The 18,207-nt window shown below is 39.8% G+C and overlaps 1 protein-coding gene across 7 annotated transcripts in view; it reads right to left on the bottom strand.

Moving 5' to 3' along the window:
• Positions 1–1,133: 1,133 nt before the first annotated feature.
• Trak2 (trafficking kinesin protein 2) overlaps positions 1,134–18,207 on the bottom strand; it is a 59,070-nt gene continuing 41,996 nt past the window's right edge. For all 7 annotated transcript variants that reach the window (XM_063259568.1, XM_063259564.1, XM_063259567.1 and 4 more), the window contains 9 exons: positions 16,761–16,891; positions 16,300–16,374; positions 14,731–14,868; positions 13,328–13,407; positions 12,827–13,030; positions 11,023–11,321; positions 8,811–9,080; positions 6,610–6,709; positions 1,134–4,667 (listed from right to left, as the gene is read on the bottom strand). In XM_063259568.1, coding sequence (XP_063115638.1) covers positions 3,989–4,667; positions 6,610–6,709; positions 8,811–9,080; positions 11,023–11,321; positions 12,827–13,030; positions 13,328–13,407; positions 14,731–14,868; positions 16,300–16,374; positions 16,761–16,891 — 1,976 coding nt within the window. In that variant the 3' untranslated portion in view covers positions 1,134–3,988. The remainder of the gene's footprint in view (positions 4,668–6,609; positions 6,710–8,810; positions 9,081–11,022; positions 11,322–12,826; positions 13,031–13,327; positions 13,408–14,730; positions 14,869–16,299; positions 16,375–16,760; positions 16,892–18,207) is intronic.

Genomic DNA, 18,207 nt, shown 5'->3' on the forward strand with positions numbered 1-18,207 from the left:
TTCTCTACACCTCAGCCCTGACCTCCAAAACAAGAGGTCTGCATGTAGATGTGACAAGATCTGAGGTGTGCACTGTCACAGAGGGCAACTGTCCAGATGCTAAGCATCTCTGTTCTTAATGTGTAGTTACGGGCCCTTATGCACTGGAGTAACATCTGCATCAGTGGTGGGGAAGACCATTTGCACTCCAAGTCCTGACTGCACTGAGATGGAGGTGTACAGCCCTGGACAGGCCTAAGGCTTTGTGGGAGAAGATGAAAACGGCTGTGTGCGGTAGAGGCTTCATGAAACTGACTGAAAACTTGGTAAAAACTTCTAGCCCATTTTAATGTTTGAATGTGATGTGAGAACCTTACTTCTTAGGACTTAGTTTTCTGAGAAAGCAATACAATGATTTTTGGGGGAAACACTCTTTATACATATCTGAGCCTGTGCACTTTCCACTCCCATCTTCCATCACCTTTTGTATATTCTCTCATATTTTATTATGGTTATCACTAGAACCACTGCCCGCCAACCAACCACAGGCCCAGGTCCTTACCCTTATTGGGTTTTTAGACTTAGAACACATCTGCTGATATTTCTTTGTGAAATAAAACACAATTAAGAATGTTAGGGATATTATGCTTTATGTGGGATATATTTTATATATAAATGTAGCGTCTTTACTCTTCATGAAATGCTCATAACTCTGTGTGGACATTAAATGCATCTCTGAGCAGCCGAAGCTGCACTGTGGGGCTAAGAGGGTGCTGGGGAACCCGTCCTACCGAGTCCAACCATGTCTGTGTGTACCTTCTTAAAAGCAATTTCTAACTAGCTAAGACTGTTAATATTAAACTGTGAATTACAGGAAAAACTCACACTTAACCTTCCTTATTATCTGAATACTGAAGAGTTTAGATTTTATTGTTGGTTGCTGTTACTTTGCTAAGGAAAGATTATGGTATATACTGACACTGCCTATACTATTCTTAAAAAAATACGTATGACACTTAGTAAGCTCTGCTTACTACATATTATTAGTGGTTTTGAGTACTGGTTTGACAAGTACAGCCAAAAAACATAAGGACTTAGTGCAATGTTATCTGTGTAGAGTACTTGGGACAAAAACATAGGGAGACCAAGGAAAATTTCAGAGGCTACTCATGTTTATTAAGTGATTTACATGTGACAAAGTAAAGTGGGGGCACAAAACCTGAGTCAGGTCCCAGACCTCACATACTGGCATTTCACAGCCGGCCCGGCAACCACCGCTCGAGAGCTACAGTGCGATGCCCTGTGTGCCTCTCCCTGCACCTGCCCTGCGGTCAGGGAGCACTGCTGGCCCTGGGTCCGGAAGTCACAGGTGATGGGACGTTCACCCAACATTAATCCTGTACTAGAATAATCAGAAAAAATAAGACTTTAATACTGCACAAAATATGACCTTTATAGAGCACAGGCTCTCATAACTGCCTCGCAATTCCTCCCTTGCCAGAGTCTGACTATTTATGTCAATACAAGGGTAACAACATAAAACTTTGTTTTAAAAAAATAACTTTAACAATGGTCATTAACTTCTCCACAAAGACCATGGACACTAAGGCTATTTACATGGATTTTGGGTCTTCATAATTCAGAACTGTATATTCTGAGCTCACGGAAGATATCTCTCCTACAGATAAAGATATAACATATCTCTCCTTAAGGATACTAAGAGATAACCTGAGGAATAATCACTTAAAACTGCTGAAAAAGGAATTAAAAAAAAAAAAAAAAGAAAAGAAAAAAGGATTGGGAGTCCCCTAACTGGCAAGAAAGTCCTGGAACTGATTCTACAGCAGAGACTAGAACACGACCCAGCAGCCCTCGCCCCGCCATGCTGCAGGCAGTCTGGAAGCACGAGGTTCTCGGAGGAACCAGAATGGTTTTAGGCAGAAACTGCAAAAGTCGCAAAACCCAGTTTTAAGACAGGAACTCATTTCCACAGACAAGCATGCACCAGTCCACAATTCCCAGTTCTGCCAGAACATCTGTACCGATCTAATTACAAAATCTCAGCCTGGTTCTGTTTAGTCAGATATACTTATTTGGCTGCTAAAATACCATTTTGTCTCCACTGATCGTCTGGCCACTAATATAAAAAAGTACACATACTATCCTTAACACAGAACACTATAAGACCTAGCTTAATTTCTAGTCACTCACATTATGTATAAATCTGACCATTTAACACTGTGCTACTCCTGGTCCCACATTTTCCTGCTTCTGATGTTCTTGGAACTGCAAATGCCCAGCCAACAGGAAGATGTCTTCCTTAGATACATACATAGATTTAAGAGTTGGCGAAAGAAGCACCTAGAGTTATAGAGTAGAAATTCAAATGCTGTTTCTTAAAAAGTGAACTGAGAACTGAAATTTTAAACATGAGGAATTACCTTGTTTTAGAGCCTGATGAATTCAGGGATGTGTGCTGACCTGGGGTTCCTCTTAAACACTTTCAGCTAAATCAGGCTAAACAAGCGAAACATTTGCAGATTAAAAGCCAAAAGGCCAAGGGATACATGTGTTTACCAACAGAAGCATACATCACCTCCCTCGTCTCCCTGCCACCCAGACAGGGTCGGGCCGCCTGGCCAGGAACAAACCTTGCCTGGCAGTTTCCTCACAGAACAGCTTGGCGCCACACTGCTGAATGCTGTCTTGCTTTGTCATTTCAGTAACAGAAGACCCTCAGAGAAAAAGAAGTCTTAACCCTTTCATTGAAAAGTTCATTCTTTAATTCCACAGATACCCAAGAATGAGGCAGATGTGTTTTAATATATACTAGGAGAAAAATAAAAACTATATACTTTCAAAGAACGAACCTGTGTTTTACTTCAGTTTATAATAATTTAATGTGCCTGAGAATTATTGTGCAAATACATGTCATCTTCTTTAAAAATATGCATAGTGCACTTTGGAAAAAGTTGCAACCAACTTTTCTTACAAAAAAAATTATATAAATATACAACATAATCTAATTCTTATAGATTGCACTTTTGGCTTAACCCTTCCAGCCTCTAAGGAGACGAGAAGGACAGTTAGGGTTGTATTCCTTGGGCACTCCATTACCCAGAATATTATAAAAGCAAGGTTCCTTGGTTTTAAACGACTCATATTTTCTTTCTTAAAGTAAATTTCTAACCCTTATCCATGTTTTTTTCGATGCGGTATAAAAATACAAATTTTAAAAACAAACTTTTAGTAATCATAAACACAAAGGAATCTAGACGGCCTTTGGGTTCCCAGTGGCTTAACGATCTGCAAACAGGAGTCTGCACTTCAGGCTATGAAATACACACAATCCCATCCTGCGGTGCTGTGTGCACACATCAGACATTGGTGCAGTTCATTCAATGCAGATATCCAGACTTCAGCACAGGAACATGGGAGGTCTCATGGCTTCCCGCCACCGGGGCAGACCCAGCCTGCCACACTTGCCACAGCACGGCTTCGCCAGTAGTTTCCCAGCAGCTCTGTCTTCTTCCTGTCCTGGCAAGCCTCCTACTTGGCTCACTGGAAGGGAAAGTACTTCTGGGAGGTTTCAACATTTTGGAATTTATTCTCTGCTCAGTTTTTATTTTTAAGACCAGATAGCGCAACTGAAGGAGGCACTGAACCTTTTGTTTTCCTGTCTCCAGACACTCCAGGCCCATCCATTTATTTATTTTATTTTATTTTTGTCTTTTTCCTTTTTATCGGTACCAGGGATCGAACTCACGACTGCCTGCTTGCAAGGCAGGCGCTTATGCCACTGAGCTAAATCCGCAGCCCCCCAGGCCCATCCATTTACACTTCCAGTTTTCCAGCCTCTATCTCTGAGGACCTCAGCCTGTGTTCCCAACCCTTCATTCACATCCCTCTCTCCACATCCACAACCTTCTGCAACATTCCCTTTCTCTCCGGTCAGACCACACTGCCCTTCCTGTGCTGCCCTGCACAAGAGGTCGGTTCACACAGAGCCTCAGTCCTTCTTCGGGACGCCCACTCTGGGTGAGGACGTGCACACCAGGACACCAAAGCTCCCCATCATGACTGGGAGACTCTGATTTCTCCTCAGCCCACCCAGTAAGCTGCTACATGAATTTAAATACACAGCAGAGTCTGCTTTCTGAAGGCCAACTACTGCCTCCTGGCTTTTCTTATTCTCCTGTGCACTGGGAGCCTTGACCACTCTGGCTATGCCTAGCCTCTTGAGCCTGTCCACCAGGTTAATCTTCAGCTGCCCCACATCAGGAGAGTTCCGGGAAGGTCTCAAGCCATACATCTCCTGGAGGAACGTCTCAGCTGGTCGAGAAGCCAAAAAGTTTTCAGAGAGATGCACTGGGGCCTCAAGGGGCACCGGAGAGGGGCACGGTGAGTGAGATGGCGAATTTGGTGGAGTGGAAGGTGTGGCCAGGGTTTTGGGGAACAGCTGGAGAAGGGGCTTCTCAGAAACTGAACTGTGGTACACTTTAGCAGAGATGCCCCGCTCTTGCAGGAGTCTGGCCAGGCTCACAGTGCTGCTGAGGGTTGTGGTAGAGTCCCGTCGGTTAGTGATGGACTCCCCCGTGCTGAGCTGGTAGGTCAGGCCTGGGGAGTGCCCAGCAGTGCTGGATGAGGCCCTGCCTCTGCTGCCACAGGCCAGCGGCGGAAACCCCGAGCTTAAGAAAAAAAGGAAAGAGCGTTTAAGACCAAAAGCAATTGCATGCTAGTATTTAATTTTTATTAATGTCTCCATTCCATAAAGTATACACCAAGAAACGACAATCCATGGGTAAACAAGTCGAGCTTTTTAAAAAATACAATCCTTTGTAATGAGACCCAAAATGCTAAGAAGAATTTTATTTCTTAAGTTTTATACCACTAAGGAACAATAAATGTATTAAATTTCCATTCTTCTCAAGAAATTCTAGTTCCAAACAATGCTAATATCCCTGGAACCTTATTTGGAACATGTGCTTCTAGAAAATTAAATGTAATTAAAACTTTTGACAGCAATTATAGTATTTCTCATTCTATATTAAGAATAAAAATAGGAAATCTTGTACTGAAGGAAATGGCGATTGGATTTGAGTTTGAGGCTGCAACTGAAATAGATTTTTAGGGTGCCAGTGAAAGACTAAGTTAATAATGTAAAAAGCTCATCACTATTTATTAGTAACAAAGCATTTATCAACTGCCTTTGTGGTAAAAGTTCCTTAGTGTGGAAATGAAGATACACAGATTGTACTAGTATTTGCTTGTTAGTATGTAGTTGAATCTTTCTAAAATTTAAAACTAGTTTCTCCTTTAGCCAGTTTGCCGGCATTTAATAAACTTTTACTTCAATACAGAATACCACAAATTTAAGACTAATACATAAACTTTCTAGAACAACATTCAAGTGAGCTTTATCCTTTGCTGAAATCAACTGAACGAAGAACCTCGGATCTGGTGCAGCTAATACTGTGTGCCCATCTCCACATCCCCTCTCCTACTTCATCGGGAAACTGCCCATCCATTCCCACCTGAATACTTCATATGACTGCATCAACTTGTATTAAAATCTCTTCAAGAAGCAATTTTATTAAAGTTGGTGACTGTAAGAAAAATATGGAAGAACTGTAGGTGTATCTCTATAGATGTTTCACAGTTTATACATGAGGGTTCATGCTTCTACCCCTTGAGACCCTTGATTCTGGTTTCTGTTTTCTAGTTCTAGTTAACTTCCCTGCCATGGTCAACATACTTCCTGGAAGCTCCCTTAGCTTCCTTTGGGCCTCAGTAGGCTACAAACAGGTTACAAAGGAAGCCCTTGCAGTAACTGACTTGGCCTTGTCTGGAGAATCTGCCCTCCTCTTCTGAGAGTCAATCTATCGTAAATGTCAGGAGTGGCTTTGGTCAGAGTGGGAAATGGTCAAACTAGATTTTGGGATGGGCTGGTTATCCCCATTAACCACAGGGTGAGGCCGGCAATACCAGAAGAACCAATAATGTGATACAGAGAGGGTGCTTTGGGTCAGGCAGTACCAGTTGTGCTGCAGGCCAAAGCCTCAATCCCAATAAAAACTCTGGGCACTGATGCTTGTGTCAGTTCCCCTGGTTGGCAGTAGCCCATGTGCACATATCGGTGTCAGGAGAGTAGTGAATCCAAGGACAGGAACAGTTTCAGAGCAGAACACCCACAGACTGCCCTGTTATTTATTCTTTGGATAATTTCACTTTGTATTCTTTCTTAAAACAAGAGTAGCACAAGGATCACAGGGTTTTGAGTCCTATTACACAGTTTTAAGAATCCCATACCTGCATGTGGCATCAGAAACAAAGGTGGTCATGTGCACAGGCCGGTCCCTCAAATCTTGCAGACTGTCAAGCTCTGGGTCGTGCCATGAGCTAGCTGTCTGCCCCTAGATAAGTAACTTTGACTTTTAGGACTCCGTTTGTTCATTTTACAAAATACACAGTGTGTCCTGCCTGTTTCACAGAGTTTATTATAATCAAGTAAGAAATATGATGTGATATGCTAAAGACAAATGACTGTTGATTAAAATTCTGGGTATTAAGATACACAGTAATTTTAAAAAGAAATTCATGTGAGGCCCCAAATTCCCCAGCCCTTCTTACCTAGGGGTAACCTGAGTGATATCAGAGGGATGTAATATCCTACAGGTGGTGAAGGTGAATGTCGAGTTCGTGCCTGACAGACACTTTCCTGGGTTTGAGGCTGCAATTGAAATAGAATTTTAGGATGCTAGTGAAAGACTAAGTTAATAATGTAAAAAGCTCATCACTATTTATTAATAACAAAGAATTTATTAACTGCATTTGTGGTATGAGTTCCTTAGTGTGGAAATGAAATACATAGATTATACAAGCATTAGCTGGTTAGTATGTAGCTGAATTCTTCTGAAATTTAAAACTATAAATAAAAGGCATACAAATGTATTAAACATGAGAAAACCATACTCTAAAAAACAACAACAAATAAGACCTAGTCATCTAAAGAACCCAGCTGTAGTTTTCAAGTGTGGTCTGCAGACTGTGGGAGTTAACAGGTCAGAATTATTTTTACAGCAATGGTATGACAGGGCCTTTTCTTTCTGTTGGGGCTACATTTGGATTCTTAGTGCAAAAAGATCACAAATCAAGGATGTCATTACAGATTACACTTAAATTTGTCAGTATGTTTCCTAGAATGTCCTTGATTAAGCAGTAAAAATTACACACTGTATCTTTTTTTTTTTTTTTTGTCTTTTTCCTTTTTATCGGTACCAGGGATCGAACTCACAACTGCCTTCAAGCAGGCACTTATGCCACTGAGCTAAATCCCCAGACCCCTACACACTGTATCTGTCTGAATCTTTCTACTATGCTGGGTAAACAGAGGGCTGTATGTATGTATGAAGTACTCCTGCTGTATTACAGAGGTGATAATTATCTACACTTGCAGCTGAGCTGAAATTCTGTTATGATGGAACATCATTTTTACTTGAAAAAACAATAGAAACAATTATTTAGAATAGGATATTTGGCATTTTCTTTAAAAATGAATGAAATGAGCCTTGTTTCTTAAAAAAAAATTTCTTTTATGCCAGTGACACAATTTGAGCTTTTAAGTGAAAATCTGTACTGTCAATGGAAGCTTGAAAGCTTCCTAATACTTAAGACTTTTATGTTGGGAGACATGATGTTAATGTGATTTTGATAAATTACATATAATGAAATGTATTCACATATGGAAGATTTGCCTAACTCAGTAAGCCAGCATTTTCTTAATGACCAGTGTACATTACCAAATCAAGTATGAACAAAAGATTCATTGAAAGTGGAGGGTATCCAGTATGTTTTAATGTAACAAAGCATGAAAATTTACTGACAAAGTTTCAGTAGCGCATTGCTATAAATGTTAAAGAAATTACCACTTAGCAAGATTTAGTGTACTCCTAATATCAAATATCCATAATACCTGGAAAACACTATTAATATACTTTTTTTTTAGCTCTGTTGTGTGAGGCTACATTTTCTTCATACTGTTCATCCAAATATCATAATAGCGCAATAGACTGAATGTAGAAACCGACAGAATCCAACAATGTAGCTGTCTCCTGCTAAGTCAGGAGTTAAGGTTAGGGTTAGGGTTAATGAAACAAACAAACAAACACACACACACACACACACACACACACACACACATCATAAAACAAAGCTATTTTTCTATTTAAAAAAAAATAGCTGCTTCCCTAGAACACAGTATTTGTGTGGCACTTAATGACTTATAATTTATTTTTATCAAAATATTTTTAAATAAGCCAGTATTTTTCTAATTCTTTAGTTTTGATTTCTAATGTAGTAAATATCAATAGATAAAACCCACATAGATGAACCCTTTGGGACTTGCAAAGATACTTATTTATTTTTTTGGTACCAGGGATCAAACTCACCACTTTGTGCTTGCTAGGCAGACACTTATGCCACTGAGCTAAATTCCCAGCTCGCAAAGATTTTTAATATAAAGATCCTGAGACCAAAATGATTGTGAACCATGGACTAAATTGATCTCTCTCTGCCAAATATACTTACGGAGGCTGGCTAAGATGAAGTGGATAGAATTAGGGTTGTTACTAATGCTGTAGATTTTCACTACCATCACAATAAATATTAGTATTACATATAATGATCTATTGTAGCACAATAATAGTGGTAATAATACATCCAATACTGAGTACAGTTCAGTGAGACTAGAGAAGAGGTAGCTAGCTGACCACACAGTAAATATGAATGCAAAGTGCTTCTCGTTTCTAAGTCATATTCAACTCTCTTCTCACCTGTAACAGGTCCATCTGCTGAACTGATGGGTGGCAGGAAGATCCCTGCCACTGAGCTAAAAGCCTCTGGTTTCTGCTCCATCTGAAGAGGCTGCTGAACCTGAAAAGTGATTCCTTCCTCTTCATCCTCCTCTAAATCTGAGATGTGATAGATGGTAGTATCCTTGGGCAACTGGGTAAAGCCTTTAGTGATGACACCTGGTCTTGAGTCAAGAATGGTCCCCAAATTGGGTTGAGCAAGCTGCTGCCAATGATGTAGAGTTTGTGATCCTGAATACAGAAGCCAAAAGCAAATAAAAAGAGGTATTTTGTTAAAATTTGCAAATTAAAGTTTTCCATGGAAAACTAGTAAGATGAAGATATGAATAATCCTTCTCTTCAAAAAGTAATTTTAAAAAGGACATCTAAGGAAGGGGAGAAACAACGAAGAAGACATTCTTCCTAAAACCACGATGCATGATACTGTGTACCTCAGAGCAGGCATGTGTTTTCCCAGGTGATAAAAATCAACACTCGTCTGGCCTGGAACCAGGCATGTATGAACTTGGAAGTCAAAAGCCAAGGTACTGGGTTGGAAGACAACTTGGATTTTCAGTAATGTATCTGTATAGATCCCCACCCTGGTCAAGATTCTCCTTCCTCTGGGCTTCCAGGGAGAACAGGAAATAGAGAGATAATGAGAGAATATACCACTTGGTTTCAGTCTGAGGGATTTGGGTGAATGATCATCCCAAGCATTGGTACCAGATGTAACACTGAATTATGTCACCATGGTCATTTTATCCTAAAAATGGCAACTACACCTGCATCAAATTAAGTTTTAGAACCTCTGACTTTGTGGGGTCCTTTTCAGTTACCTACTCAAAGTTCTGTTTAAACCAGAACTGTTTTATGACACTGTCAGAGAAAGATTCAAAGATTTTCAATATTTTATATAATAAAGAAATTACTGTAATTTCAAGTTCTATCTTAGAAAAGAAACGGAACTGAAATAGAACTGAAAAAACAAAAATACAGGCAGACACACCTCTAAGTCAATTATATTCTTGAGTATTCTGGCTTAGATCTAGAAGAACTCCCCAAATCCTCATGTGGTCAGAGATGCGGTTTCTGGAAGGCAACCGGATCGTGGTGGCCCTGCACTGCTCATCAGGCTAATGAGTTGTTAGGGGTGTGACCTGGAAGGGGATCCCTCCTTCTCCAGCTGCTGACTTCTTTCTGTCTCCTGGGTGCCATGACTTGAGCAGCTTTCCTCCTCCAGACCCTTCCCTCATGCGCCTCCTGTTTTGGAGCTGGCCAACCATGCAGAGGCTGAGACTTCTGAAACTGTGAGCCAAACTACACCTCTACTCCCTTAAGCTACAGGGTTATACTTCAGCAACAAGGAGAGCGACCAAGACACTGCGTTAAGAGTTCATTTTTAAAGAAGGAAGGTGGATATGAAGTTACAACATTCTCATTTATCATTTACACTAATCTCACCCTGGAAAGTGTTATCAGTGATATTCTTTAGCAAAGGACAGGAAAGATTCCTCTTCCACTCTCATATTTATATGTGATGGCTGAGGACTTAAGAGAGTGTATACTATTCACTCACACATTTTCCAAGTCATGACTGCCCAAAGAGAGATTTAAGGGTGTCATGGTTTATGTCGGTGGCCCCCCAGGCCTCATGAGTTTGCATTGTGCATTTTTTTTTGGTCTTTTTTGTTCTTATCAGTACCGGGGATTGAACTCATGACTGCCTGCTTGCAAGGCAGGCGCTTATGCCGCTGAGCTAAATCCCCAGCCCTGCATTGTGCATTTGTGATTGGTTCATTGTCTAGTACTTGCATTAAAGGTGTCAGTGCTACACCCACAAAGGGGGAGCCAGGATGTAATGTAATGGCAGGAAGAAGGTGTGTCTTGCTCTTTTGCCCGTTTCCGCCTTGCTGTTTGCAGCCGCCATGAACTGTGGCCCTGCCATGCCCGCCTGCCTTGGAGCCAACTGAGTATGGACTGAAACCTCCAAAAACTGTACGGAATAAACCTTTGCTTTCCCAGCTTTGGGCTTCAGGTATTTTGTCTCAGCAACAAGTAAAAAGTAACTAAGACACAGGGTAACAAGGGGATCAATACACGGGTGCTCTTATTGCAACATGAATCTCAATTCTGGACAAAAGAAAGTCCAGAAAACTGCACGGCTTGGAAAGGATCCTTAATGGCTTATTACCTTCAAGGGGCTTGACAATTTGTAACTTTTCTGGCATAAATCCTCGAAGGCAACTGGCACTGCCGAGCTCTGTGGTCTCCGACTGGTTGGTAGATGGGGCAGCAAGGCTCTCTGGGGCGCTGTCACAATCACTAACCCCATCTTTCTGGTCAGCCAGAACTTGGATCTTCCGTTCCCACTCCTCAGCAAAGAACTGCTTCTCACTGAAGTAATTCTGCCGACGCAGGCTGAGACGATGCAGTGCTACAGCCAGGTCACTGTCTCCAGAGGGTCCTGGTTGGCTCGTGGGCTGAGAGTCGCTATGGGAGAATCATGTGCACTGATCAGACCCAGACCCTTCCTACCATGCAGCAGACATTCAAGACACAGTCTTAAAATGAAATATTTGCTTAGCTATCCAGAATACAGAAATAATAACCACTCACTAACCCCAATCACCAACATACTATTTATTTCTTCCCATTACTGGTGGCTGAACTCAGGACCATTGCACTGAGCTATATTCCTCTGTGTTTTTTTTTTGTCTGTTCTGACACAGGGTTTTGCTAAGTCACTGTGTTGCCCATAGTGATCTTCCTGCTTCAGCCTCCCAGATACTGAGTTTACATCATAAATCACTTTTATAGATCATTTTAAATGACTTCAGAGAGGCAAACAATATATTTTATTGTTATGTTGTGTTTGCTAGCTTTTCTATTTAATCTATATGCCCATCAATATATTTAGATTAGGTAATCATAAAAGTAAATATTCTCATATTTCATTAAATCTACCACTGACTGGAAGAGGTACCATTATTTTTTTTTTTCTTCTAAAATCTATGTGTTGAGAGGTACCATTATTTTATGCACTATGGAGAAAGAGAAAATGCTTCCCAGTAAACTATTAGATGCCAACAGTTGCAAAACAATTTAAAAAATACTAAAATGAGCCACTAAATTCCCCACAAACATTGCAGAAAGTTTAAAAGAGAATGACATTCGTATAAATACTGCACTTTCATAGTTCTCTGGTGCACATTGTTTCATATTTCAACATTTTGAAATTCGGAAAGCATCTTACACCTGACCCGGACGAAGGGCTGCCACTGCTTCTGGCTCAGGTGCTTCACTTATATCTGTCTCAGGGCCTCTCTTAGCACAGCTGTGAAACGGGGTGGGGTGCGGCCTGACACATAGGCTCCTGGCATTCAGGACACCGCCCATGACAGATCCGCTCGTGAGTCAGGGCCTCTCATATCAGAAAGACCTGCCCAAGATGTGAATGTCTATCTTGCTGAAGCTTTTGACCGATTTTCCTGTAAAATGGTTTAACTTCTAGGCTACGGAATTTAATGAACTAAATGAATGAAAAGAAAAAGTCTAAATGTAAATAAAAAACTTAAGAGCAATTTTGTACTTGGCAGTTTATACTTAAACTCAGTATGAAGCCCCCAAAGCACCCAAGTGAGATTATGAGTATCAGGTAGGAGAAAGTGTCACCAATGCATTTATGTTAATGATCAAATCAATTCAAACAATTTGTACTTTGAATGTGAAGCTATACACTTATATTTTGTAACACTGTAGTAGTAAAGAATTCTGAAATCAGAGGCAACCTCTTTTGAATACCTTAGTAAATCCATTCCAATAAATTTTATGAAATCAATGATCTGTCCTACAAATAATAATGCAATTAAAACAGAATGAAAACTGAGTCTGAGAATCTTCGTGGGACAGTACAGAGAAATGCTGGAATTTGATCATGTGACCCTCACACACCAACGCCATAAGCAATGCACAATTCCTGCCACAATGTGTCTTACTCAGGAACCTCTTTGGAGTTAGTCCCCTGGCCTGGCAGTGTTCCATCCTCCGTCTGCTGTACGCCAGATTCAAAAGGTTTTGTTGTCATGATGACGCTTGAACGGTTGGACCCTGGGATGGGTAGCAGAGCTGGGAGTGGGAAAGAGCGGCCCTGGGTGTCATTGGCAACTTTGACAGTATCAAACACCCGCTTCTGTTGGGCTCTGTCAAAAAAGGAAGCATTCATTACTACCAACACTCACTATCAGAGTGCTTGAGAAGAGTTGTGTTACGCAGTTTTGTAGAAAACAAATTTTAGAATAAGAGAACTGCTGTAAGGACAGTATGAAGAAAAAAATTGAAGGGTAAGCAAGTTTACTACTGAATTTTATTTGAACTGTAGCATCTGCAGTGCTGATGTAGGGCTGTGCAAAGGAAGTACTCTACTCTGTAGCTACATCTCTAGCCCTGTGGCTTCTTTTAAGTTTTTACACAGTGACAATTATGTGACCTATACTTACTTTTGTTTAAAGAGAGAAGATTCCTCATCCAAAGTCAACTTTTTCCGCATTGTTCCCTCAATCTCAGCTGCTAAAGATTCCTAAAAAGAGTATGATATTCCTAAAGTGATTATTGCTGTTAAATTGATTAAAAGAATCTCTAAAAGTCTTTTTGTTGTTATAATAAAGTAAACACACACAACTTATGACAATGGCTTTCTGTATTACTGGTCTGAATCAGTCTGAGGCCTACCTGCCTTGCTTGAGGAGCCAGCAGCTGGCATATGGAAACAGAGGCCCCTAGACCACTGGCCACAGTGGTGGGTGGTCTCAATGACCTATGATGCTGTGATGTCTCAGAAGACGACATAACATTTCAGCTGGAGTCTCTGACTCATGTATAAAATTCTATAGAAGTAACTATTAACCCAAGGGGAAAATACATTTCCCATTAATCAATGGCATATTCATGCAAGAACATCTTGTCTCGTACTAGACACTGCTCACGTCACAGCCTTCCACACTGCTGTTCCCTGGATCTTCCTACACGCTTCTGCAAAGTTGGGTACTCCATAAAAAATGGTAAGTTTGGAATTTCCGAGTTAGCCTGAAAAGAGCTCTGATCCTCTGGACCCTCTGGCATTCTCAATCCTTGTCTCTATTTTATTCTTTATACCCTCATTCAGATGACTGGGGGCCTGATCAGCCCCAGAGAGGCATGTGGATTAGATATACTGAGTTCATTTTCTGATAGTGACAGGTGTACTATGATCCTGCATGAGGATTCAGCAGGCTGCCCATGTGTTTAATGAACACACACTAAACTGAGATACCTAGGTGAGTGATATATATGAGTTCTTTGTATTATTTTTAGAAATTTGTCTAAGTTTAAATTTATTTCAAAATAAAAAATTAGAAAATAAAACTGCTGTCCCATCTGGCCTTCTAAAATTTTTTCAAAATTATATGTAAGTATTTAAGAAACAGGTTATAAATACCACTCTATGAGCCAAAAATACAAATTGCAGCATAAGCAGAGAAGTTTCTTATCACTCAAAAAATACTATCATTAATGAATTAGACATAATTCCTATTCTCACAGGGCTTACATTCTAACGGGAGTTAAATGTATTAGGAAACCCAAGATTTATTGAAATATGTTATAGATATTTGGAGTACTGTTTAAGCAAGTGGAAGATGGGAGCCAAGGATTAGAGGCAAGGTTAAGGAGCTCTATGCTAGATTTAGACCTAACTTCCTGACAGTTCCTCTCACTTGTGACAACACATCTAGGAGGTCATCTGTTAGAATAAGTAAGAACACAAGGAAGATGCAGACATGCAAATTAAAAACAAATCATGCTCTGTGAAAATCTTATCCTAACAAGCTTCTTTAAAATCACAGCATCTTCCTCAGTTCCTCACCCCAGTAAAAAGTCCGCAGGACTGGGAGAAGTACAGAGAAGCAGCAGGGCCACATCTACTACGCAGCTCCTTTATTTCTTCCTGGGATTCATGTAACATCCCCAGACACTCCATGTTCCTGTCTTGCAACTCATGCAGCTGAAAGAAAGGATGGTAGTATACTTTATCACTTTCACAAAACAAGATAAACACATTCCCCTGCGAGGAAGTGTTAGCTCCTCCAGGACCTGGCTGACTTTGTGAGTACCATTTAAATAGGAAGACTGAAGCAAACTATGCAAAGAGAATATATTATTTAAAAATGCCAAGATTAGGGGTGGCCTGGCCAAAAATATACAACAACAGGACTCTGCAAAACCTGAAACATAGCCAAGACAATCAGAACTGTCAATTCAATATTTAATGCTTCATACACTAAAAACTTGCACAGGAATTGTAATAGCTGTGGCCAAGTTAAGTTTAGCATGGTATTAATCTTTCTTTAACAGCACTCTGAAGTCTATAAATGACATAGTCTAGTTTGCATTTGATGTCAGGATACTGAATCATACTAAGAAAGTAGTTTTCTTCCTTTTGAGATTTATGAATCTTGGGATTCAGAACCTTCTTTTACAGTGAGATACACAGCCTGATAAATTTGCATAAGTTTTAATTGAAAAAATTTCAAGTGTAATATGGAATCACCAGTGTTGGGAAATTTTATTAAAAATGTATATTCTTTATTTATTATTTTTTGAGACAGGGTAGTACTATGTAATTCAGGATGGTGACCTAGACTCTATGTAGGCCAGGCACTAGGCTGGCCTTGAGCTCTCAGTGATCTTCTGGCCTCAGCCTCCTGAGTGCTGGGGATTACAGGTGTGTACCACCCCCTCTGGCTATTAAAAATGTATACTCTAGTCAGGCACAGTGGCATACACCTGCAATCCCAGCACTTGGGAGGCAGAAGCAGAAGCAGAAGACTGTCACAAGTTTGAGGCCAGACTGGGCTGCATAAGTGAGCTCACACTAGAGGGAGACCTTATCTCAATTCCCTTTCCTCACAAAAGTATATTTTAGCCTTCACTCTAGATCCAGTAAATTAGAAGTTCTTGGTGGTGGCAGTGGTGGGGCATGCTTTGGAATTTTCATTTTAAAACTTGTTCTCCCAGGTGACTGCAATGCTACACTACCATGAAACTATATCTAATATAAAAAATATGTACATAGATAGAAGCTAAGAGATTTTGTTATTTTTCTTGATGTATCTGCAGAAACTATTAGAAACTGTCCTATTTTAAAAACCAATGGGCTAGTTAAGGTAGACTGATAAAAGTGTTCTATTCTCCTGACGAATTTTATGAAAACCATGGTTTCTCCCAATTAATCAATGACATTGTTATTGTTAGTTTTATAAATAGGACTTTAAAAATGATTTTCTTTTTAGATCTTACAATTTCACTTTAATCTTTTGCTGTTGCTGCAGTTTTTATATCTAGTAATTCCCTTTAATAATTCTTATTCACAAAGACAAGGAAGCTCCTTAATCCTACACTCCTGAATCACACGAAAGAAAGGAAGAGTTTTTACCTCCATTGTCAGCTGGCGTTGAGCATCTTTAGATGCTTGTAGGTGAAGTCTTAGCTCTTCCTTCTCAATCACATGCTAGCAACACAGGAAAGGGGACACATGAGAACTTCCTGCACACCTAAAATATAGCTATCCTCTCCCTCTGAAAGCCATCTTAAGAGTTTACTTTTTATTTCTTAGGTGCAGTGTTAAGGTCTTGTCTTCCAAAAATTAACTAAGGGCAACAAAATGGGAAGAACACAAAACCCAAAAAGTGTTCAGAAGACAATGAGCACAAGTCAGTAAGTCACACCACAACTTTCCAAGGAAATCTGACTTCATTCCAGAAATAGTGACTTGAAAGTAGGTATTCATAAGATTTTAGATCAATTTTAAAAGGGCAAGACAGCTAGCACTTAGCAGAGTACATGGTACTAGGTCAGTGCTTAACAAATGTCAGCTGAACAAATAAATGACCCTACTTCTTTAAGTTTGTGCTGAAGATCTACAATCTGAGATAACAGAGAGGAGATCTCTTCTTGGTATCGAATCAGTTCATCACTCTTCCCTGACAATTCTTCAGTCATTCTGGACATCTGAGCATTTGTTTCACCTTGGAAAAAAAAATAAAAATTTAAAAATTAATATAAAGGTAGTTCAGGCATTGGCAGTTATCAGTCTACTGGCCAAATTCTGATTTATAACAAGCACTGGACTATCATGACTAGAATTTTCTTCAACATAAATCAGATAAATAAAAGACTTTTCTTCTGAGATAAGCTGATGCTGGGAATAGGAGAAAATACACGTAAAGACGAAAGCGCTAAAGTTTTGCTTAAGCTTTTTTTTTCTTTATAAAAGATATTTGTTCCAGTCTTTCTCATTATGAAAGGTAAAAAGGCTAAAAGGAGAGTTAAGTGAATCACATAATTCTGCAAATACAAAGAATTAATTTTATGTGAGTCTTTCAGAACTCTCCAAGACCTAAATAAAAGCCCACAAGTAGTGAAAATTAATTATAAAAAATCTAACAAAAGGACATTTCCAGAATGGAACAGTTACAATCTACGACAGCATGTGATGAAGCTACCAAGCTGCTTCTACAGCAGGGACTCTCTGGGATACTCAACAAAACCGAGCAGGCCTCAAGAGTAACTCTTATGGCTTTGGTGTCTTGTATGAATATGAGACAGGACCTGGGAAATAACAAACCTGACTGCATATAGAAAGTCTGACATCTAAATACAGAAAACCTTTTTCACTGTCATATAAAACTATTTTTTAACTGACTGAAAGCTTCTTAGATTTCGAAGGGTCACAATAAGGAGGCAACAGTCTGGAATTTTAGTTTTTGGGAAAGTCACGTCTTTGTATTTTAAAATGTTGAATAACCGTAACAGAAGATTCAATTATATACCTTCTCATTTTCTAATAGTCTTACTCTAAGGTATTTCATCGTGAGACCCACAGTCAAACTAAACTGACACGACCACATTATCTTTCAATAAAAAGACTGTATTTATAGCCAGGCATGGTAGTGCATGCCTATAATCCCAGGGGAGGCTCAGGCAGAAGGATTACTGTAAGTTGGAAATCACCCTGGGCCTCCTAGTAAGTTCAAAGCCAGTCTGAACCACATAGTGAAACTTGGTCTCAAAAAACAAAAGAAGTATTTAAAAAAAGACTATTTGTAGAGAAACTAAAACCAATGTTTTCCCATGATTTATTTTTAAAATATTAGTTGGTATTTTGTTTTGAGACAGGATCTCACCAGGTAGCCCAGGCTGGCCTTGAACTTGTGGCAATCCTCCTGTCTCAGCCTTCTGAGTAGTGATATTACAGGTATGTGCCACCAAGCACAGCGAAATCTTGCTTTAATTAACATTGCCTCAAATTATAATAGAGTCTTTTAAAGACTATTTCATTGGC

Source organism: Cavia porcellus, unplaced genomic scaffold (assembly GCF_034190915.1).
Source record: "Cavia porcellus strain 051 isolate PalLab524CR breed Dunkin Hartley unplaced genomic scaffold, mCavPor4.1 scaffold_12, whole genome shotgun sequence".
NCBI classification, from domain to species: domain Eukaryota; kingdom Metazoa; phylum Chordata; class Mammalia; order Rodentia; family Caviidae; genus Cavia; species Cavia porcellus.